This window comes from Anastrepha obliqua, chromosome 3, assembly GCF_027943255.1.
Source record: "Anastrepha obliqua isolate idAnaObli1 chromosome 3, idAnaObli1_1.0, whole genome shotgun sequence".
NCBI classification, from domain to species: domain Eukaryota; kingdom Metazoa; phylum Arthropoda; class Insecta; order Diptera; family Tephritidae; genus Anastrepha; species Anastrepha obliqua.
The window spans coordinates 93,756,700-93,782,175 of record NC_072894.1 but is presented as its reverse complement, the minus strand read 5'-3'; the positions used below and the strand labels follow the sequence as shown (position 1 = coordinate 93,782,175).

The following is a 25,476-nucleotide window of genomic DNA, read 5'->3' as shown; positions in this document are numbered from 1 at the left end:
ATTTTCTGGATATCAAAAAAAAAATTTTTTGAAGTGAAAACTTCTTTAGAATCGTTGGGAGTGATTTGAGACTCAATGAAACGAAAAAGCGACACTAAAAAGAGCGAAGCGTTATATGTTGATATACGTGTATGTGTGTGGCTGCGTACTGCTGAGCCACGCTAGTATAGTGAGTATTGTAGTACCTATTACTTGCTTTGGTGCAAAAAAGTGTCGTGAATATTGACAGAAAAAAAACAAAAAGAAAATAACACTAAAAAAAATAAAACATGAACTTTATAGCAATATTATAATGAACCTATAATTATCCCGCTCCTAATGCTGCTTTGGTCTCATTCTCTCTCAGTTTGTTTTACGAAAGGTTTCACTTCTAACGCGTCTAACCGTTAGACTGGTTTTTTTTCAACATCTTTTTTTGCCATTTATAAAAAATAAGCTCTTTAAAATTTTTTTTTATTCTTTCCTTTTTTGAGTTATATGTACTCAGATACGTACATCGAACCAGTGCAGAATATCGTGTACCTATTTACCAATGAAGACTTGAAACTTGGCTTTTTAGTATCACTTCAAAGCTAAAACTACAATAAAGAAAAGTACCTTCGATTCGATATTTCGAAAGTATAGTATCTTTAAAATATACTGTAAAATTTTCATGCGGAAATTCCCAATATTATAGCTTTTACAGCCCATTAACTAGGTAGCGAGCGGTCCGCGCGCTCCTGTACCTCAAACCTTAAACTCATTTATCTCAAAACTACTTTATTCGGCCTGGTGTTGTTAAAAAAAAAACTATTCAACCGAATCGTCTGAAATTTTAATATGTGGCTCACAACATCAATGGCTATCGGCCGTACTTGAATTATATTATTATTTTAATTATTTCGTATTTTTATACGATTTTTAGAGTGTCAAATTCAAAACCACGCCATTTTGTCAATTTTTTTTTTTTATTCTGGTAGCGGGCCATAGCTACATTAATAATTGTTTTTTGTGTTTCAGATAAGTAGAAGAGCCAAAATGGACAACACCGTCGAGGTAGAATTTTTCGAGAGGGCCAACTTTAGCGCCATTTTTAAAATTATTAAAATAAAAAAAAAAAATTCATTTTTGTATGTAAAGGAAGTTAAATAAAAAGCCTAAAAATTTATATATAATTTTATATTTTCTTAATGTAAAAAAAATTCCTGAAAATACCATAAATTTTCGGGCTCTTGACCTCCGGAACCCCTTATGCCTTATATATCTCTTCAACTCACAAGTAAAAACACGAAGATTCTCTAAAATATAATATTATATACCGAAATTTTCTACATTGAGTCAATCTCAAAATTATAAATTTTGTTAAAAAATACTTGCGTCATTTAACATGGAATCGCTCTATTTTCTAATGCTGGGCGAAAGGGGTGTGACTTGAAATGCATTAACTTATACGCGAGACCAGAGCTACCAAGATGATTAGACCTAACATAGGTATAAATAAATAAATAAAAAGGTTAATCATAAGTGAATTATAGTATATAATTGTGGAATAAAATATTTTTAAATCACTTCTTTAAACGGGGTTTGATCCTCTCATTATTTTGAACATTTAGTTATATGTGCTATACCTTTCCTACTTTTTTACTGCGTAAATTTGTTAAAGTTCTCTTTGCTGTTTTCTTCGTTAAATATTCAATATTATAAAGTCCCGTGACACCCTATATTTAATTGCTAGATAGCGAGGATTTAGTTGTCAACAAGAAAATACAAGTATGTAGTTGCTTATTATTTTGTATTCAACTATGGGGAAAATTTAGATCTTGCCAATTATAATTAATAAATAAATAAATAAATAATTGGCGCGTACACTTCTGTTAGGTGTTTGGCCGAGCTCCTCCTCCTATTTGTGATGTGCGTCTTGATGTTGTTCCACAAATGGAGGGACCTACAGTTTCAAGCCGACTCCGAACGGCAGATATTTTTATGAGGAGCTTTTTCATGGCAGAAATACATTCGGAGGTTTGCCATTGCCTGCCGAGGGGCGACCGCTATTAGAAAAATGTTTTTATTAATTTTGCTTTCACCGAGATTCGAACCAACGACCTCTCAGTGAATTCCGAATGGTGATAACGCACGAACCCATTCGGCTACGGCGGCCACAATTATAATTACTTATTTACTTAACTCATCGAAAGGAACTTAGCATAAATCAGGTCAGAAAATATTTCGTTAACATTACTTATATACTGAAATGAATAGGGCTCGTGCGACTACATTAAAATAATAGTTACGTTTTAATTTAGACCTTATGATATACATTTATTTATTACATTTCGGCAGTATTATGCAGATGTATAATATGATCAACGATTTCAGAAATCTACACGTTGCTAGAGGAAATGGTACACAACGATGACTTTTCAGATTGATTTCAGTTTTCAATATAATAAATTAATGACTTTTATTTACTTTTTTGACCATTCATAGAAATAAATTGTGGTTAATCTGAGTAATTTGTATTGAACGAAACTCGTTCCACCCACTTATCTCAGACAGTAGTCCTTCTTCATGTCTTTGTCCAAAAGTCTCATTATTTTCTATTTCCGTTGTTTTTTTTTTTTTTGGCAAAAAATTCAAATGGAAATATAGGAACATGGTTCAAGATATATTCAAGCTACAATTTTGAGTTAATTTCCCCACAAAGTACCAATTATAAATGCATCCAGACAGGTATTAGTGGTAAACGAGAATGCTGTGAATAAAAACTTGAAATGATTTCCATTTCCGCAATTTAATTTGGCGTTAAACATTTTATAAATTTACTTGCAGGCATTAACGGCATTCGGCCGCCGTAGCCGAATGGGTTGGTGCGTGACTACCATTCGGAATTCAGTGAGCACGTAGGTTCGAATCTCAATGAAACACCAAAATTAAGAAAACGTTTTTTCTAATAGCGGTCGCCCCTCGGCAGGCAATGGCAAGCCTCTGAGTGCATTTCTACCATGAAAAAGCTCCTCATAAAAAAAAAATATCTGCCGTTCGGAGTCGGATTGAGGTCCCTCCAGTTGTGTAACAACATCAAGACTCACACCACAAATAGGAGGAGGAGCTCGGCCAAATACCCAAATTGGATGTACGCGCCAATTATATAGTATATATTGTATATACCTATATATTAATTATGAAACATCATGCCCAAATATACCATTCTTGATTTCTATGCAAGATACTTCGAGTCAAATACCGATGCCCCACTGTTGAGTGTTTTAACGAATTTCTTGATAAGGCGAAACTTTTTGTGCGTTCACAAATGTCACAGAAGAGTACTTTGTTTTGATGCACAATAAATGGCACTAAATAAATCTCTAAAATCTAAATATTTTCATACATTAATCTTCAGTTGAAGAACTATCTCAAGGCACACAGAAAAATAAAAGCAAAACATGAGGGCTGACCTGCAAGACTGACTTTTTAATCTATTATCCATTCTTATAATTTCATTATTTATTTTATTATAGATTTATTATTTATTACTCACCAGCTATCGAGAATGCGAATGGCTTTGCTAAACCTTGCAACCTCACGAGATATGTTGAAAGCTGTTGCATTTATCCCACTGTCGGAAATGGCTGATATAATTTACAGGCTCATCTCAGCTCAGGCTTTATAGATTAGCTGTGCCAGAAATACCCAAACTAGAGCAATAGAAAAACTTGGCCTGAGCCTGCCATATACACATACATACATCCACAATTGTCGCATACGAGGTGTGCTCAAAAAATAAGGCGAAGGTTTCAAATTTCACGGGCTACGTACCTTCGACGACTTTCGTTTATTTTTTATTATTTTTTTATGTTGGAACACTTTTTTGTCTCGAAGATATGTTGACGGTTTTAGCAATATTGCATATTTAGTTTGTTTGCGAGAAGCATAAATAAGACAAGTGTTTTGCGTTTTCGGCGATTTTCTACTATTGACTCTTGGCCCTCCTGGACTCTTCCATTGATACGATTGTACGTACCCCGCGAAATTTGAAAATTCACCGTATGTTCAAATCTAAATGTTCCTCTTTATACGGGTGGACACCAAACCTAACTAATTTTCCGGAAAATCAGTTTTCTATGCTCGTAAAGAGTGGAATACAATTTTTTTGTTTTTCCACAAACATGCGGAGCGTTGCAGCAGATGTCAGATCAATACTTCGCTTGTATTGCTTTAGCACCTAAATATGGCTAAAATTGTGTACGAAGATTAATAATTAATAATTAAAAGAGGATAATTGTGGAATTGCATATCGTTAATTGAATTCACTTCAGATTTTTCTTTTCATCCAGGCCAGAGCGCTCTTTCTTGTCACAAAACTATTTAATTTTGATTCTGACATTAAATTTCCATTGGTGAACTAAATTTGGCAGTCGTTGACTTTCAGATGTCCACAAGACCGTTAAAAGTTTTTCAAGTGAAGGCATGCTGAGGCGAAAGTATATAGCTCACGATGACTTAAGACGGCATAATGTTGGCAGAATTTTTTAATTACAAGACAACGAGCCGAACCAACTGGCGGCCTTCGTAGATGTGCAAGCAACAATTATTATATTTATTATATAAGTGGAAGTAAAGCGAAAAATTCCACAACTGCAGTGAGGATCCGGAGCAAAGGCATAACGACTAAACGAGCAGCGTACGTGCACGGCAGGAGAGTGTATAAGACATGGGGGTATAGCATGATGACGGCAAAGTGCGGTAGTAAAATGTCAGTTTAATGTCACGAACTGCCAACTTGAAAAGGAGCAAGCACTTCAACGGGCCAGCAGAAGCAACAGAGGCGGTGAACAAGGGAATAACCTTGTGCCACCAGCAAAACGTCTGCAAGGCTAGGGAAAGTATGGGAAAAGAAGAACTAGTAAATTGTGGCGTAGTTAAACACTGAAGTGAAAAGAGCTCCGTAAATGAGCAGAGCCGTGAGTAACCATCACTGCAATGGGTTAGAACCGACGAGGCAGCTGTGAAATGGAGTGAAGTAGATTTTGTCATGAATAAAATATAATTTCAAGGGGTGAGTGCGCATTTTATGCCCCATCGCTGTCACTGCCGTCGTGTGGCACATCATGCGAAAGAAAGTTGATAAGCAATTGTTAGTGCAGCTCAGGGCTGCTGTCAAATGAGCTGGTGAATTGAGACCTGAAAGCTGACAAAATGCGCTTCAGGCGATGATGAACAACATCACGACTGAACCTATGCATATGAAATAGTATAAATAATATGTGTGTATGTATGTTTGGAAGCTCGAGAGGAAAAAGGGCAAGCAATTTGTCTTAAGTGCCAATTTTTGAGCTAGCTTCGCGTTGAGTACAACAACAAAACCAATAATAAGTGAAAGTATGTGGATAATATATATGAAAGGGTCGAAGGGCTTCAAAGCCATTTGTTTGCTTTATTTGCGATAATTTCTTTCGTGGGCGAAGGTCCCGTTGCTCTAGAAGGACGAATTAATGGATATGTGTACGTAGTTGTACCTATATTTAAAAGAGGGATCGGAAAAGAATTTAATAAAATGGAGTTTATTGGTACAAGGCAGGATACGAAAATATCAAAAAAATGGGTTACATAAACAAATGCGATGTAAGCTGCTAACAGAAACATCTTCAATTCGGAAATAGTACAGCAAAAGCTTATAAAAATTGGCTATCGGAATGGCCTATCCAACGATGAATCTAATTTTGGCTGATTTGTGCGGGACGCATAAAAAGTCATAATCTTCCACTTAACCTATACATTAAATTTTTCAAATGCTGTCATTATCTATATTTTGGCAACAAGTGATGGTTCTTTTTCAAACAACGACTGGCTTAATTTTTTTTTTTTTTTTTTGATGACAGAAGCATTTGCGCGTTGAGTTGCGTTATTATTATAGTATTTTAGGCTTTGGCATACACGAAATTGTATTTATCTTTATTTGAATAATTGTTGTGTCCTATTTGCGTATTTGCATTGAACTAAAAATCTAAGAACTAAAGAGTAATATGAAGTTCTGTCGCCGCTATAATGTTACTCATTTGGCATCCATCTCGGAGTTCGTGCAACTGCTTTTCTGCAATATATGTCAATTTTTCGAAAGCTTTTGACAAGGCCTCTCCTTCAATCTTATTGTCTAATTTTGATGTATTCCAAATGCAGCTCAATTGCGAACTGAGCTTTATTTATTCTTGACATTTTACTTAAAACCATAGACGACGCTGTGGTGGTTAGATTGAATACAAATATGCAAGGATGTCATACTAATTAAACGTCAACTGCAATTTTATATTATATATTATTATATTTTATTTATTAAGACCCAACGATTATTTATCGACCCAACGTTCCTCGCTATGCCCCGTGACTCCATGCCATCCAGAATCGTACTTGACAAGAGATAGAGTGTGGTGCCGCCAGAGGCTCAACGGTGGTCAAACTCAGAAAATGAGCCCGGCAAAAACTGTTCTCGCATTTTCACGGATGCCTACAGGTCCGAAAACGGTTCCGGCTCTGGTGTCTACGTGTAATCCAGCGGGACAAAGCTACACTTCGCTTTTGGAATGCATGCATCTGTGTTTAAAGCGGAGGTGTATGCTATTCAAGAAGCGATGAACTTTGTTGCGGAAAACATATAGAGAGGCAGATCTGTATGTGTCTACAGCGACAGCAAAGCTGCGCTCATGGCCTTGGACAGCTCTTCAACCACTTCAGGGGTAATTGAGTACTGTAAATCTAGGTTAAACTATGTCGGCAGACATAATATCCTGATGCCAACTTCCTTAGCCCGTTTTGGCACTTCCTTTTGCAGCCATAAAAGCCACGATTAGCAAACGGGATACTCTAACCCACAAGCGAGCTTGGCAGGCTGAGAGGGGCAGCCGATGGGCAAAACTGATGCTACCTGTCGTGTCCGATCGACTTTCGCAGTTCCTCCTGTCACTAAGCAGAGGGGACTGCAGGCAGCTGGTTGGACTGATGATGGGCCGCTTTCTATGGGCAAGCACATGTGGAGAGGAGGATGAGACGGCGGACCACTTTCTGTGCGTCTGGCCAGCCTTCGCTCGAATCAGGCTTGAGCTCTTTGGCACTGATGTGTTAAGAAGCGACCACCTTGGCTCCTTGGCACCACAAGATCTACCCAGATTTCTTCGGAGGTCGAGTAGATTTAAAGTAAATTGAAAAGAGAACCCGAGTGCAGTGCAATGGACTTAATTGTGTCTGAGCGCTGTACTTGCTAGTCTGTACTGCCATAAGTTCACTTTTTTTAATCAAACTAGTTTTATTTAATCATGTAAATATTATACAAAACAAATTTTTAAATTTTCATTACACATGCTTTCGAAAAATTAGGCCAGCTATTGCAGCACGCTCAGTTTCCATGGATATTGACGTCGCTGCTCGCATCAAAGATTGTTTGAGACTCTCCAAATTTCTGCTAAGTCTTCGGCTGGCCATGTTCTCCAATTCTGACCACGGCCAATCTTCTGTGGCTATGAACCCAGGAATATTGTTTTTTAGCCACTTCTGGGTGGTTTTTGCCTTATGGTCTGGAGCGGAAGATCCACCGTCCTCCATTGAAGAGAGTACTGCTCCACTGCTTCACCACACCTTCTATGACATCCCTCTGATACACTTTTTCCCTGGTCTTAACCCTTTTTACGTCGAAATGAAGAGATGTAAAGCCTTTGCAAGACACTCCCCACCAAACCATTATGGAGGCAGAATGGTGACCGCACTGAACACTTGAAACAACATTTTTGCGTCTTTAGAAGTTTTAGCATAGATTTGGTCTTTTTGCTTATTAAAAATATCGTCAACATTGAACATTTTCTCATATGTGAAAATAATATTTGCTTGCATCTGTTGAGTCTAATATTCTTCAAGCGTGTTGTCGAAAAATGGCCAGCTGAGCAACCATGGCCATGAGGAGATTATCTCTAATTAGTCTTGGAATGGTAAATCATTTATTTCCCTGAACGTGATTTTCTGTTTTTCTTCGAACTATGTGATGACGACCACTTCTTTTTCTGTCTGCCACTTCAGACCTTAGGGAAAACGATTGATCGTAGGGTACAAAAACATTTTCAAAGTATTAAGTTTGTTGAGCATTTCGTAAATCTCATTTACTCGGATTAAATTGCTGCTTTAAGTTTTAAATATGTTACTTAGTTTTAAGGGTTTCGTCGGGTAAAACAAGGCCTATTTTCAATATTTTTTTTTCTATGTAAAAAATTATTTATTTAATTCAAACTTTTTTCTGTCTTATAGGTACATGTTTAAAGAATAATTTCTGAAATTTTCAAAAAACAAAAAATTAAAACTCCTCCGTTGTGACGTCATATCTTGTGACCCCTCGAAAAAAGGTGCGTCCGCGTTGTCAGCATAACTTCTGACAGGCTCATCAAAAATGAAAAAACAAAAATTAGTGCTTTAGTTAAGACCATAAACTCGTGCTTGAACGAAGGAAAGAAAAAAAGTAAAAAATGGAATTTTGGCAGACATTTTTGCAAAAAAATGAAAATTTCGGTCAAATTTCCTTGACATTTTGTTTTTTTTTTAAATAGTTGTAATTGAAAAAAAAAAAAATCCTTCGTTCAAGCACGAGTAAATTGTATTTCGAACACCTGTGTAAAATTCCATCAAGATCGGTTGAATAGTTTTCGAGAACATTTGACAACCCAGGAAAACGAGAAAAACGTGTTTAAAGTTTTGAGTAACAATAAAAGTGGCTTGGAGCGCACACATTCCAAAGGCTGTATCTCCGAATTTATTATTGGGATCGACTAGAAAATTTAGGATAATATTCCTGGGATGTTGTAGAATTTAATAAGCCAAAAACAAATAAATCGATTTTTTTAACCAACGAAACCCATGTAACTCCTTAAGGAAAACCATTGTTATGCTTGGCTAAGTCATTGGTATGCGTGACTAAATTAATAAATAAACAAAATAAAATAAAAGAAATAAATAAATATCTTCCTCATTTAATTATTTCTTTCTTTTAATATACATCTGTATTTGTTTTTTTTTTGTTTTTTTTTGTTTTTTAAATGTGAAAAAGTTTTACAACTAAAAGTTCCGTCCAAAAAATTATTAATTCTTACCGTCTAATTTTCATGCACACAGCCTATGGAATCACAACCAGCGCCAGAAAAAAGCTTAATTAACCTAGAATAAAGGGGGCTTAATCTGATTAAAATTCAAATAAATTTAAGAAGCATGAAATTGAAATTTTGAGCAGAAAATAAAATATTTTAATATTCACTTAATGCCTATACCTCCCCCTGCTTTAATAAAATATAAAAAATTAATAGCGCGGCACCACTTGGTATTTACTGTATCAACTATAACCTAACTTAACCTATGCTATTTTGGCAGTGACAAGAACTAACTTTTAGCATCAATTTATTAGCAATTTTCTAACTACCCACAAATACTTGCTTACTCAGAAGTCAACACAATAATTTACTTTCGCAAAAGTGGCAGATACAAAGTCAAAAATTAGTTTGCGGAATAAATTTCAAATTCAATCATTTAATTTAAAAGAAATCAAACTCACTTTACAAACTTTACCCCAATTCAACCACAATCTGCCTTTGGAACTATTTTTTTATTTATTCAGTTAAATTAGTGAAACGTTTCCCAACTGACACACACACACACACATTCACAACGTTTCAAAAGGTTCGGTGTACTTTGACCCAGTTACATTCACTTAAAATCTTTTTTCTTTGTGCACTTTTTTTAGGCGAATTATTTGAAAATGCAAGCTACTGACTGTGTGGTACGGCAGGAGCAATACAAAACCGCTAATGCCACGAAAGGTAGATTTGCAGCAACAACTTTTGCAATCTTCAAAACTTGTATTGCTGACATTGTGTTGACCTGGTGGCACTACATTTGAGCAAAACTCACAGCACTAGGAAAGCCTTCTTGCTCCCCATAACCACAAAAACAATGACGTACAGTGGTGTACCTGAGTTTTTCATGAAACATCACACACCAATTTCATTTTACACCGTTGCAATAAATTCTGTTAGAATGGGTTTTTCCATTTGCTTTCCAATTTTACGCTGTTCCTTTCCATTTAATTGCAAATGTAAAAGGATTTGCCTAAATTAAATAGTCATAACTGAAGACTCGTAAAATATTCAAATAAATTCTCGTTCGCATATATGTATGTATGTATGTATGCATGTACATAAATTAATGAATATGAAAGTGTAATCATATTTTTCGGTTATACATAAAAAGAGTTGGTTCATCATTTGTTATCTTTATATAATCACTTTGTCTTCTAAATTAAACTTTCGATGATTGATATATCTACGAGGGGTGCCTTTTATACGTCGGGATTTGGCAACCCTGGTGTTGCAATACTCAGAACGTTTTGAAATACCAGCGCTATTTGTGTTGTTTACAGTAACTTAAAAGATTCATCTCGGTCCAAAAATGGAATTAAATCGTGAACATTTTCGTGCCATTATTTTTTACAACTTTCGACATGGATTAACTCAGCAACATTGTATGGATGAACTTAATTCATTTTTTGGCGATGAAGCTCCATCAAGGACCAGTGTTTATCGATGGTATGATGAATTCAATCGTGGTCGTAGTTCACTCCAGGACGAATTTCGTGAAGGTCGTCCAAAATCAGTTGTTGTTCCGAAAACCATTGATGCTGTGCGCGAACTGATATTGCAAGATCGTCATGTGACCTATCGTGAGATTGAGACAATCTTAGGCATTAGTGGGACTAGCATACATTCAATATTGCATAAACATTTGACTGTCAAAAAAATTTGTTCGCGTTGGATCCCACACAATTTGTCAATCGCTCAAAAAAAGGCTCGTGTCGATTGGTCGAAGGAAATGCTCAAAAAATACGATCGCGGGGCTTCGAAACACGTCTATGACATCGTGACAGGTGGTGAATCATAGATTTACGCGTATGAGCCCGAAAGTAAACAGCAGTCGACTGTATGGGTGTTTCAAGATGAGCCAAATCCAACAAAAGTTGTTCGCGCACGAAGCACTTCTAAGCAAATGGTCGCCTGTTTTTTCGGAAAAACTGGACATGTCGCAACCGTACCACTAGAACAACGCAGAACAGTAAATTCTGAGTGGTACACAACCATTTGTTTGCCAGTTGTCTTCCAAGAAATTAGAAAAACCAATCACCAAGGACGGATCACTCTTCACCAGGACAATGCGAGCTCTCACACATCGGCTCAAACAACTGCATTTTTGAGCACCCAAAACATCGAATTAATGGGTCATCCGCCGTATAGTCCTGACTTGGCACCGAATGACTTCTTTTTATTCCCGTACGTAAAAAACAAACTGAGAGGTCAACGTTTTTCGACACCTGAAGAAGCGGTTGCGGCATTCAGAATGCATGTTTTGGAGGTACCTTATTCAGAGTGGCAAAAGTGCTTCGACAATTTGTTCAAACGCATGCAAAAGTGTATAGATCTTCATGGAGAATATTTTGAAAAACAATAAAGTGATTTTCGATGATTAAATTTTGTTTTTGTTCTCTAATCCCGACATATAAAAGGCATCCCTCGTACTTGTGTACCCACGTCTCATCACTTGTTATGATGCTCTGGATAAACGTTGGACCCGAATTGACTTGCTCAAGCATGTCTTCAGCCACCTTCTTCCGATGAATTTTTTAAAAAGAAATTCAACTCCCTTGGAACGAGTCGACAGCCACGCGTCTCATGCCCTATTGATGGTGTAAAATGTTGCGAATTGATTCGTAAGACACGCTAAGGTCTCGAGCTACCTCCCTCAAACTTAAATGATGGCTTTCAATTACTATTTCCTTGACTTTTTCGACGTTTTCATCCGTTGAAGACGTTGATGGGCGACTAGATCGGGTCAAATCTTCCACGACTTTTCGGCCCTCTGCAAAAGCCTTATACGACTCGTAGACCCGTGTTTTTGATAAAGCACAATCGCCATAGGCTTTCTGCAACATTTCCAACGATTCGGCACATGAAATCGCGTTCAAAACACAAAATTTAAGACAAATTCTTTGCTCGATATGTATAATATTTATTGTATATAATGAATATATTTTTTATCAATATACCAGTGCGTTTAATTGTGTTTAACTTGTTTAAAAACACTTTTCTTACCAAACTTTTTCAGTGGAGGGAATCTAATAAATTTTAGGTTTCTTCTCACTAGACAATCAATGTTGCTAGCAACATTTCACGGCAAGCCAAGTGCATGTCGCCGGCGAAATTTTTCGGCTGTGAAGTTAATACTAGCCTTAATTTACATAGATACAAGGTGAAGTGCGAAACAAACAAGACTGGCCCCATAAAAGTGTGTTTGATAGCGCCATCTTTTTAATGAGTTAATGCGTTGGAAGTTACATCCCTAGCTAACTTCCAGTAAAAGCTTGGTGATATTCGGTTCAGTGGAAGTGAAGTTATTGCGTCTAAAGTGTCAGTATGTTTGTGTTATCGGTACAAAAATGAGTTTCGAACAAAGAGCTAATATCAAATTTGGTTTCAAAAGCGGTAAAACGTTTACCGAAACATTTTAATTAATGAAGAAGTTTATGGCGATGATTGTCTATCTCGTGCCAGAGTTCATGCCCAAAAGTAGTATCGCCGAAAAATGCATCGAAACTGTTCTTAAATTTATCAAAAATGAACCGAAATCATCGTTGAAATTCATGGAATCAAAGTTGAAAATCTTCAAAACATCGATTTACTGCATTTTAACTGGTCATTTGGACTTACAAAAGGTCTGTGCACGTTTCATTCCGTACAAGTTAACTGAGGACCAAAAATTGCTCAGAATTCAACCTTCGAAATATTTCATTAAAAGGCGAGAAAAGACGAGAACTTCCTTTACAACATTGTAACTGGTGGTGAAATATGGGGTTTCCTAAGAATCTGAAACTAAGCATCAAAGTGCCGAATGGAAGATCCTAGGCGAGCCACCACCCAAAACATCGCGTTTGGAGAAGAAAAAAATCAAGACGATGCTCATTTGTTTCTACGATTCCAAAGGAAGTGCCAACGGGCCAAACTGTCAATGTATTTTTCTATCATTTTCCGTTTGTTGCATCGCATTCGTCCAATTCGCCCTGAATACCGTAAAGGAGGAAGCTGGCGCTTATTGCATGATGATGCATCATCTCATCGATTCACTCTTGTGACTGATTTTTTGACTAGAAATCGCATTTTAACCACCAATCACTCGCCGTATTCACCTTATATGGCTTCCTGTGACTTCTACCTATTCGGAAAATTGTATGTGGCCATGAAACGAAAACGGTTTGTGTTCGTAGACGCCATGCAAAAGGCTTGTCTCGACATCCTGAAGGACATTCCGGTCAATGACTTGAAACACTCTTTCGAAAAGCTTTTAGATCGCGCGAAACAGTGTGTCGAGGCCAGAGAGGATATTTTGAATAAATAAACTCGAACAGAACAAAGCTTCAGTCGTTTCTATTTTACCTCAGTCTTATATATTTTGGACTTCATCTTGTATGTGTATGATATATTAAGTGTCTTATCAGGCAGCAAGGTGATTTTTTATCCTCATGCACAAGCAATTAATTTAGCGGCCTTAAATATGACTTTTAAACGTATATTCAAATAATTTAATTGTCTTAAATTAAATATATTTCAATTTACTTCTCGCGCATAAGGTACAAGAAAATTACCAAAGAAAAATTTCGTAGCCTTCTATTCCATGCTTTGGCCTTTTTACGGCAATATTATTCGTACTTTTAATTTAACTCCTTTGTGCTAGGTAATTCCTTTATTGTTTCTATTAGTTACTTATGCAGTTGCTCTCTTGTTTTAGTGGCGTATGTAAAAAAAAAAATGGTTTTCCTTTACAGTTCTTTCAACTCAGTCGACGTAGCATTTCACAGAATACCAAGGTGTTATTAGTTGTGACATTTGCAGATGCATGCCCCTGTCTCTCCATCAATGAATCATTGTTGCTGTTGCTCAACACGGTTGTTAATGCACGAGTACTTCCTTCTTGTTCTTTTGCCAGCAAGCGAGTTTTTCACAATTTAGTTGACATCTACGCTTGTATATCTGTGCCTGCTGGACAACTACAAGAACAACAAGTAGTATAGTTGTTACTTGTTATTCCTTTCTGCATCTTGACGTGGAAGCTTGTGTGTTGTCATTCTAGATTACTTTTTTGTGAACTTTTGCTTTGCTTCGTATTTTCCTTTTCACGACTAGTTGTTTGGCAAATTGTGACATATCCATTTTGGAACTTAAATTCCAGTTGCATGGAATGTAGTAGAAGATTCACTTTAGTCTCTTTTAACAAAAAGTTTGGTACTTTTTAGCTTACGAGCTTTATTTGTTCTTTTTTCAGTGATTAAAAAATGCATCTCGCCCAAAAGATGGAATTAACAAGGGAAAATTTCGATTTTTGACGTGGATTATCGAGACAAGAGTCCATCGATCAACTTACTTCGACTTTTGGTGGTATTGATCACATTTAGCCACTGTGAAACGATGGTACTCGTACACTGAGCTCAAATGTGGGCGTCGATCCTTGAAGGATGAATTTCGTGCAGGTCGTCCGAAAACGGTTGTTGCAAGAAAAATTTTTGAAAAATTATTTTTTATTTGTATTGTAAATACGGTTCATGCACAGTATTTCTGTCCGGTTTTCCAAAATATTTTTTGTATTGTATTATTGACCAGTAATCCATAATTTGTCATTTCTTCTTCAATCATATATTCATTCTTTTGGTGTAATCTAATAGACAGTGCGAAAAGTTTTAACATTTCTTCACACACATTTAATCTTATGTCTATGCCATCTAATTTTATAGAACTCAGATAACTTTTCTAATGTCTTAACTTAAATTTTGGGATCCTTTGAAAGGATGCTGGCGGGATAGTGATACATAGGTTTACTACTACTGAGTTAAATCGGACATATATCGATTTTTTCATTCGTGGGAAGTACTATTTCACGGTTATAAATTTTCAAAAGACGGCTAGATGTCAGTAGCGAATAATGCCTTCTTTATGTCGTTGACTGATATAATTAAACGCCAAAATCTGTCTACTTGCCAAATGTACAATCTTACAAGGCAGAACAACGCGTTTAAAATATTGAAACTCATTATGAAAATGGTCAATCTTTAATAAAAGCATATCGCAAAATTCATGATTTTTTTATGGAATAATGGTCCGAATGTGTCGACAATTCAAAGTCATTTATAAAAGCAAGTTAGGTTAAGTTAAAATAGTTTTCCAAGGAGTGGGCACACTTGGACGACGAAATCGAATTCATCCTTTGTAATACCATTGTAAAGGAAGTAAGGTGAAGTAAGGCTGATGGGACGAAAATAGAGGGCGGAGAGATGAGGGTGGGGTGGTTAGTGGGACAGGCTTAGTAAATATATGTGGATTATGAACGATGACTGTGTTGTGGTTGCGTTAACCGTTGTATGCTGCTAATTAAGTTCATCAAATTTTTAATGGTAAGGCCTGCTATAGCAGCAGGCATAACAAAGAAGTAAGAGCCAAGATACCTACATCTTAGCCCCGCGAGAGTAAGGATGTTAAGAAGAAGGTGCTGAGGTGATTCCACCTAATCCTCAATACAGATGACGCAAATGAAGATATCGGGGATCCCAATCGTCTCCCTTAGCGAGGAAATCCACTTACATGCCTCATGTCTTGCCAGCTTATACGCCTCACAGTTTTCGGCAATGTCGCTGTGATCAGGAACCCAGATAAGCCTTGTGTCAAAGAATTCATGTAATCGCATTATTGACCCGAGGGCTCAAATCACGGCTTGGCTATCGGAGTAAATAGTTACTTTCTTGCCAGTTAGTACGCATTTGAATTTAAATTTGAGTCTGACAGAGAGCTTCTCGCAGACCTTTCCTCCGCCAACCTTTCCTTTCAACTTCAATCCATCGTTGAAAAAATTCACCAGGCCCTGTCTCCAAGCATGCAGTACGCATAGATAGGGCTCAACCAAACGGCATGATCCCTCCGCAAAATTTCCGCACTTAGTCAGGTATGATGCCGTCAAGACCAGGCGACTTTGAAAGGCCTAAAGAAGTCAATAACCCAAGCCAGGCGGCGCTTATCCAACAACCAACCACAACTCCGAATACAGCTTAGTGTGCTTCCAAGGCCGGTGATGCTAGATGCTGGGTTCGTCGGAAAATGGGCGTCGAGAAATAACTTTAGTGATTCCTTGCCTCTCATCGCCCAATATCCCTACCTCATACAGTTCCCATCCCGAGGGAGACTCAATTATTTTAGCCCTATTAAATAGGCGTCGACAGGAAGCCCTAAGCTTAGATAGTTCAGTTGCCCACCAAAGCCGTTTTTTCCGCCTAGGGAGAGTTCTAAGTGGGCAAGAGCTCTCAAGGGCACTGTTGCAAGCTGAGGTGAAAATCTCTACCAATTTGTCGATCGCCCCTTCTGAGAGATCTAAGTTTTCTACTGCTGTTTCGGGAAGTAGGTTCAGCAGATTTCTGCAATATTTATCCCATGATCCGAGAAGGAGTGAGCTCTTAGCACCCTTCAATCGGAGATTCGGTTTAACAGTGTGGAAGAAGCCAGAGAGAGTTCAAGCATCTTTCCTCTGACTGCGGTAATAAAAGTGTGGTCCTCCCCCCTGCTACAGGAGCTGAAGGTCATCCCTTCGTCGGCCTACCAGGGTTGGAGGACTGGGTTAAACGTTGGCACATGTGTGTTGGTTCAGACGGATCATATTTTGAAGGAGATAAAATAAATTTGCCTGAAATTTAACTCTGTTTTGTTTTATTTACACATTCCCGGTACTTTCTGAACATAGGGTGCATTACTGTTTCCGTTTATCTAATTTTAAGTAATTTGTTTTACTAGTTTTGAGGAGGAAAAAACTAACTAATATAATGTAAAATTTTCTGGTATTTTGAAATTCACTTTCACTCACTGGTTATTGATGTTCACTCATTTAGCCCGCCAACCTACTTAACATCAAGAATTTCTTAAGATTCACGAAAGCATATATTAGTATAAAATATGCCTACATCAACCTCGATGCTATACAACCAACATTTGTAATACCATAATTCAGAGAATTATATCAAACCGGCCGATAGAATACTGAAAATGTTTTTAAATATTTTGTAACCTACCCACAATGGTATTTAATATTAAGAAATGTTTTTTGGTATGGATAGTTTTTCAAGTTCTTACTGCCAGCCATTCTGGGCTTGAGTTTGTGATGTGAATTAAATAAAGAAAACGGTTTGATATCACTGATCCAAGCTAAATTAAATCACGCAAACTATAAGACTCGTTCGGACAAAATCAAGACCATTCTGGTGCAAAGAACCGGAAATAGTCCGTAATCGGCAAAACTTGAACGTCAATGGTTTTAATTACACAAAACATAAGAGATTTGTTTGATGATTTTGTTATACACGAGAGACTTCATAAGCGCAAACAATTCAAAAATTTAATAAATGCATTGCTACATACCTCTACGTGACCCCAACCGTCTGCATTCATTTTCGCGGCTGCTTCAACACTCTCCTTGGCGCCCATTTTTAGGAGTACTAAAGGTGTTTTACCTTTCTGAAGAAACTACTTCGAAGCCTTAACGTTCAGCAAAACAATGTTGCTTGGCCGTTGTAATAGAATTCTGGCAATGGTCGGCAGATGATTAGAGACTCAAATTACACATACATACATGCACGCCTACCAATTAAAACAACTTGTATTCTCAATTTGGGCATACACGCCTTCCCTGTTTGAAAACGGATATGTAAGGTAGTTTATTGAAATAGGTCACATCAATTACTTTTTATCCTTTTTTTGGTGGAGCTCGCGGAGTTTTTAAACTATTTATTGTTTGTTTCTTTATTTTAATATATATATATATATACGATTGATATACATATATTGTTGTCGACAAGCGTTTCGCGTTTAAAAGTGAGCTAAATGTTGGATGTGCTCAAATGAATGCCACTCTTTAACTACAGATGATTTTGGGATACTGTAGTTTGCACGCGTTGTCGCTTTGGGAACTCAACTGTAAAATTTTGTTTATTTTGATGTTCGCATACATTCACGATTTTATACATACATATATGTATACGTATTTATTAGTTTTGACTGCTCCACATTGATGCTGCTTCATTCAATTTTCAGTGCTGGGGATGCTGAACTGCTGGGAACTTTCTCTTCTTTTTCTTTCTTCTCTTGTGTAAGCCTTTTAATTATTCGCTCTCTTTGACTCACAGGACATGTGTTTGTGTTTATTGTATTGCTTTTTCTTTTCTAGTGCTTCGTCAAGTTCCTTTGATTTTTAAAATTGTTGGTGCTTTTGTCGCGGCCGCTGCTACTGCTGCGTCAGTTTTCTCCTCGACTGCGACAACTGCCGAATTTTTGGGTGTTTTCAAAACTTTGCAATTTTGCTTTGTGCTTTAATGTACTTTATTATTATCAGCAAGAACATAATTATTTCGTACCTTGCGGCTGCTTTAAATATATATATAAATTTAAGCAGTTTTCTTTACATTTCCTTTTAGAATTTTTTCTTTCCACAACTTTTAAAATCGGAGTAAGATATCAATTTTACATTCATTCCTTAGTGTATATGTGTTTGTGTGTCTCAACTCAAGCATAAGCATGCACAAAAATATTTTCACTTTTTACCAACTTTTAGTGCTTGTTTTTTCACGAATTCCACTTTCTAATCTAATGCTTTGTCGCTTACAACGAATATAATTTGTAGAGAGAAAAGTCAAGCACACTATCACATTCACATAGACTGTTGTTCTGTTACACGAATATACGACGAATGCGAAAACTTCAACGACTACCTTTGAATAATATATACTTTACACGTCTTTCGATTCCATTTCCATATATTATATGCGAATTTTGCTGCGTAAATATAAGATTTACTCTTCAAGCAAATATACAAATTAAATACTAAATTTTTCGTACACTTTGACTCAGGCGTTCTTTATTATATCTATTAAAACAGCTACAAAATTTAATATTGGCACGTACCAACTTTCTTCGCACAATTTCAGACAAAATCTGCAAAGATCCTGGCAAATGGCAGCGAAGGAATTTTTGTGCAGCAATTTTCAAAAATTGTCTAAAGGTTTGTGAAATTTTCTAGAAGTTTTTAGTCGCATTCCAGACGCTGTATTACAATTTGTGTGCTACTGCTGCTGCTGATATTACTGTATTTCAATCTTTTCACCTTAAATATAATATAATTCGGAACTTTTTACATTAACATTTCTACATTTACTTCTGGGTGACTTTTCTATTTTTCTTTTCAGTAAACCAAATTTTGCACTTTTTGTTTAATTTACCGAACTTTTCATACTTTACTTAGCGCTGAATTTTATGTGCTTTAATTTTTTACCTACTCATTTTCTACATAACAATAACTCTCAAAAGTATGCAATATTTTCTTCTGAACAATTTCACTTATTCTAGCTCTACTCGCGCAGCAGTCCACGACGACTAAACGACAAATGCGCACGTTGAGCGTTGAAACGAACGTTAAAGCGGATTCGGCGGATGCTGCCACCACTTTTACTTCCACATACATATACAATTACAAGCACATGATTAAAATGCTGCTGTGACACTGACAGTCAGCATCCCTATCGCACGCACACAGCCGCTCTACATGCATATGTAGGTATGTTCACTTTGCACCGTTAGTGTTGTTGTTAATACGTTTGCTGGCGCAACGCTGTCGACGGCGGCGTTCACGACGTCACTTGCCGTTCGACGCAAGGTAGGGGTGGAGAGTGCTATTAAAGTTGAGTTAATGCTGCTGGTAATATTGATGGCTACAATGTTCTGGATCGATACAACAATGTGCCGTAGCGAATGTGGCAAGTCACCTTTAGTTTTTACTTACATATATATGTATGTATTTATGAGTTCTTAATTCAGGTAAGTCGATTATGCCCGTAATTTGTTACTTCCAAGCTTATTGCAACCGCGCAATATATTTTCACGCACTTCTAAAGCACGTAAACACCTTTTTTCTATTACTTTTTTCACACACACATGCCAATGTTTGAAGCTGTGAATTCACTGTCAAATTTTTGCTTATGTGGTTGTCAGCAGATGTCAGAACATGAGCCAAGTAAATGTCAAAAAACTGAACGAAACTTTAGCACTAGGTTGAGCTGAGAGCGCGGTTTTTCTCCCATAGGATGGCAGTATCTTCTTCAAGATATTAAATTTTTATTTAACAGAGAATCGCACTTTATTTCATACATTTCGTTTATTTTCATTATTAACGTATACTTTACCTAATACTTTCTAATTTTTAAGCACGTTTTTTTCCTTTATTTACATACATCACTTATTCTACTTCAATTCATTTTTCTGACCTCCTTGCGCCACGTTTGGAATTTCGTTTGGAATGAGAGAATCGGCGTAGGAGTTGCATAAATCACCACACCTTAATTTGCTTTTATAATTAAATGCAGAAAATATTTTCAGTCACACAGTATAGATTAACTTGAGGATAGTTATACGTTGCAAAATGCAATTCACTGTTTTGTTTGCGATTTCCAAATCAATAAAACACAATCATCGGCTGCCACGCAGGCTTTCTACAAGCTCACAACAAATTTAAAACACCATTCAGATGTATTTCTTTTACATTATTGCGAATGTAACAATTTGATGTATGTTAAGTTTCTTATTTCATCTAATTTTTGCTTTAAAGTTGCCGTTTTTCACTTTTCACTGCACAGCATCTATATATCTACATGAATTTACACATACATAAATCTTGTTATATATATTCTGTTAGCTCAGCTTTCGCCTAGAAGCATTACAACACCGCTACACAACCGTAGGCTTCGAAGTTTTGAAATTGTTTGACCGCAGCTTCAACTCTGGTTGGTTGTGGCCTAAGTTTTTGGTCCAGTTGCTATTTTCCAAATTCGCCGTCATGTGAAGAATCGAATGCCTTTGTATGTGACGCTCGAAGAGCATTTATTTAAGGAGAGCTCACAAAATATAGTATAATATAGCATACCAATACTTGCAAGCTCTGTTTACATTTTTGTTGTAGCGACTGCACTCATTTCTCTATTGTTCCATAATAATGGATGCCATGACTTGCACGTCAACCAGCCACAACAGAGCCAGCCAACTCAGCATTCCTGTAGCTGCTGCAGTAATATAGTATTTGTGTGTGTGCATGAGCATGCTGGTGTGTTTACATGCACCTGTATGCATACTTCGTCAGTATTTGTGTTTTCATCTTACTTGAATCACTGTGAGAGGGCGTTACATTGTTGTTGCTTCGTTGTGTTAAGCGCTTTTGCTGTTAAGTTTCTTACACATTTACTCCTCACAGGTTATCGCCCATTTCACTGGTGAAAGTTGTTCACTATTAACACTGTCACTTATCATTTCTTCGGAACATTTTTGTTATGAATGTAAAGACTCTTCTCTACACATGTAAATATGTCTCAATGTAATTATACGTACATACATACATATATGTATAAGGCATTCAAGTCCTCTGTTTTTTACCTCCAACTACTAGCTCTTTTTGTTATCATTTTTCATTTCCACGTTTTCCTAGTTTTTGTTTTCTCTTTTTAAGAGTTGGAGTTCATTGTTTTGCGTTTATGTATGAAATTATTTCTTAAACAAAAGTAGGGCAGCAGTCATTATAGATGCACATTAATTGCTATTAAACTTTTGTAATGCACATCACTGAAGGTGATATTTTAACAAATCAAAGCCTTACTGATTGTAGTTGATTTTTTTAATTTATTTAGATTTATTTGACAGATAAGTTGATCTGATCGACATTTAAAAAACTAAATCCGTCTATTTAAGCCATAAAAAATTTAAAATTTGTCCGAATAAAGGATTATGCATGTAAAATACTTCTGTGGGCCACAGTGATGCGGTAAAATTTGTACAACCAATTAACGAAAAATAAAACATATTTTCGACATACAGTTGATATGCCAGTTAGTTATACAACATGTTTTAATTTAAAATATAACAAAACAAAATCATTTTAGATGTTCGCGATACATTGTAGAGCACAAAAAAAAACACAGTGCAGGTCAAGTGCAGTATTAATGAATGCACCTGACATAAGAAGCAATTAGCTTTCAAATTATTTTTAAACGCTGAAATATCTTCGAATGCTTTAATAGCGTAAGCAAATTCACGAAATTCATTCGGTCCAGCAATCTTTACTTTTTATTTCGAAAAATAAAAACTAAAAACTGCGTGTTGACGTTGTTCCACAAATGGAGGGGCGTACAGATTTAAGCCGACTTCGAACAGCAAATGGTTTTTTTTTATGAGCCAGAAATACATTCAGAGGTTTGCCATTGCCTGCCGAAGGATGACCGCTATTGGAAAAAACGTTTTCTTCATTTTTGGTGTTTCATGCACGGAGATTTGAACCTACATACTCTGAGTGGTAGTCGCATATTGGCTTCCCGAAAACGGCGTTAATGATTCATGTGGAATTTTGTCTATAAACAACCTAGTATATAGGTAGGAAATGAAACGTATTTTTAGCAGCTTAAACTCTACCTTGCTTTTAATTCGTAAATTTAACACTTACATTTCAATATAAAATTTTGATTAAATGAATTATTTAACATATTGAAATACAATACAATATACCAATACATAGTTAGGAAACAAAAGATTAAAAGCTTTCTGTGGATAGATCTTACCAGTTTCATTTACAATCCTTTAAGAGGTTACATACGTCCAGAATTTTCAAAAAATCGATTTTTTCGATATTTGGAATATACAGTATCTTAACAACGTACTGTGAAATTTTCATGCGGAAATACCCAATATTATAGCTTCTACGGCCCATTAACTAGGTAGACTGCGGCCCGCGCGCTTCTGTGCCTCAAACTTTAAACTGGTTTTTCTCGAAACTACTTTTTCCGGCACGGTCTGCATTATATCTCTTACAATTTTTAATATTTTTTTATACGTTTTTTGTAATATTTCAAAATGTTTTCTCTATAGATTTGATTTTTGATATTTTTATTAAAAAAATTTATAAACATAATTAAAATGTGACATTTATGTGACATACTTTTTTTAAAATGCCGAAAATTCCAAAATTTTTCGAAATTAAAAATCCCGGTCGACAAACTATATTTACAACTTTGTTTTACAAGAATTTGTTTACTTTTTACAGATCCATCAACACTTCAAGGAAAAATAATGCAGACCGTGCAGCAACTTTTTTATCGTTGTACTTTGGGTCACGTGATTTTTTATATACGTGATTTATATATACTATGTATTTTTTTATAAAGTTTAAGTACTAATAAACAATATATACATTTTTTTATATTTATTTATATTGTTATTCCTACTAACAACAGTTTTTCTTTTAGCGCATTTTTGGCGCAGCTGGACTTATATAATCCCTTGAGTACGTTCCACTAGAAGCAGCTCATTCCTCTGTGTTTTCACAGGAAAAACAAATACTACGAGGGGTGCCTTTTATATAATAGGTCGGGATTAGAGAACAAAAATAAATTTTAGTCATCGAAAATCACTTTACTGTTTTTCAAAATATTCTCCATGAAGGTCTATACACTTTTGCATGCGTTTGAACCAATTGTCGAAGCACTTTTGCCACTCTGAATGAGGTACCTCCAAAACATGCATTCTGAATACCGCAACCGCTTCTTCAGGTGTCGAAAAACGTTGACCTCTCAGTTTGTTTTTTACGTACGGGATAAAAAAAGTCATTCGGTGCCAAGTCAGGACTATACGGCGGATGACCCATTAATTCTATGTTTTGGGTGCTCAAAAATGCAGTTGTTTGAGCCGATGTGTGAGAGCTCGCATTGTCCTGGTGAAGAGTGATCCGTCCTTGGCGATTGGTTTTCCTAATTTCTTGGAAGACAACTGTCAAACAAATGATTGTGTACCACTCAAAATTTACTGTTCTGCGTTGTTCTAGTGATACGGTTGCGACATGTCCAGTTTTTCCGAAAAAACAGGCGACCATTTGCTTGGAAGTGCTTCGTGCGCGAACAACTTTTGTTGGATTTGGCTCATCTTGAAACACCCATACAGTCGTCTGTTGTTTACTTTCGGGCTCATACGCGTAAATCCATGATTCATCACCTGTCACGATGTCATAGACGTGTTTCGAAGCCCCGCGATCGTATTTTTTGAGCATTGCCTTCGACCAATCGACACGAGCCTTTTTTTGAGCGATTGACAAATTGTGTGGGATCCAACGCGAACAAATTTTTTTGACAGTCAAATGTTCATGCAATATTGAATGTATGCTGGTCCCACTAATGCCTAAGATTGTCTCAATCTCACGATAGGTCACATGACGATCTTGCAATATCAGTTCGCGCACAGCATCAATGGTTTTCGGAACAACAACTGATTTTGGACGAACTTCACGAAATTCGTCTTGGAGTGAACTACGGCCACGATTGAATTCACCATACCATCGATAAACACTGGTCCTTGATGGAGCTTCATCGCCAAAAAATGAATTAAGTTCATCCATGCAATGTTGCTGAGTTAATCCACGTCGAAAGTTGTAAAAAATAATCGCACGAAAATGTTCACGATTTAATTCCATTTTTGGACCGAGATGAATCTTTTAAATTACTGTAAACAACACAAATAGCGCTGGTATTTCAAAACGTTCTGTGTACGTAAAAGCCAAAAAATGTCAAACTTTGCGATTTTAAAAAAAGCTTTATCATAATAAAAATGAGTTCAGAGGTTTGTAATTTTATGCGGAGAAGCCATCAGTAGATTTTTTTTAAGTTAAGAGTCACATATTGAAGCCGTCATGTTTATGCAAATGATTTGGTTTTAAGGAGGATAAAGAGCAAATTTATCGGCCACTCTTTACGGTGAGCGTAAGGCGAACTTCAATAAGATGGTGCCATCATATCATAAGAACATTCGTGGGACACTCTCAAACATATACGATTTTATTTGTCAACGAAGATTGCATTTTTTGTAGAGGCGGCAACTTCAAGGAATATAAAGCATGTGATAATTACGTGAATAAAATAAGAGTGTGAAACTTATCAGCCGTATGAGTAGCAGAAGTACATTTGGCTACAACTTTTTTGGCGCTTTTTTGCCTATTCTCAACGTTGTCAAAACAATTACACTTAGGCTCAAATTTATCCACGAAAATAGTACACTGGTTGTAAGTAGTGGTAAGACCGATTATATTGTACGGAATATTAGTATCGTGGCCGGCACTTGATAAAAATATTATTGTGAACAGAGTGGCTCGTATTCAAAGAACAGCAAGATTATGTATAAGTGGAGCTCTTAGAACCACTCACCCAAAAGCACTAAACGTAATTTTATACTTATTGCCGTTTTACTTATATGGTAAGCAACTAGCTGTCAAGTCAGCACTGAGGCTCAAAGAACTCGGCCTCCTAAAAACATTCAAAAAAGGGTCGTC

General features: G+C 36.4%; 1 protein-coding gene across 1 annotated transcript in view; it reads right to left on the bottom strand.

The window, feature by feature from the left end:
- Positions 1–17,561, bottom strand: part of LOC129243048 (uncharacterized) — a 51,570-nt gene extending 34,009 nt beyond the window's left edge. The window contains exon 1 of the mRNA XM_054880123.1: positions 17,496–17,561. Coding sequence (XP_054736098.1) covers positions 17,496–17,561 — 66 coding nt within the window. The remainder of the gene's footprint in view (positions 1–17,495) is intronic.
- Between the last annotated feature and the right edge of the window lie 7,915 nt (positions 17,562–25,476).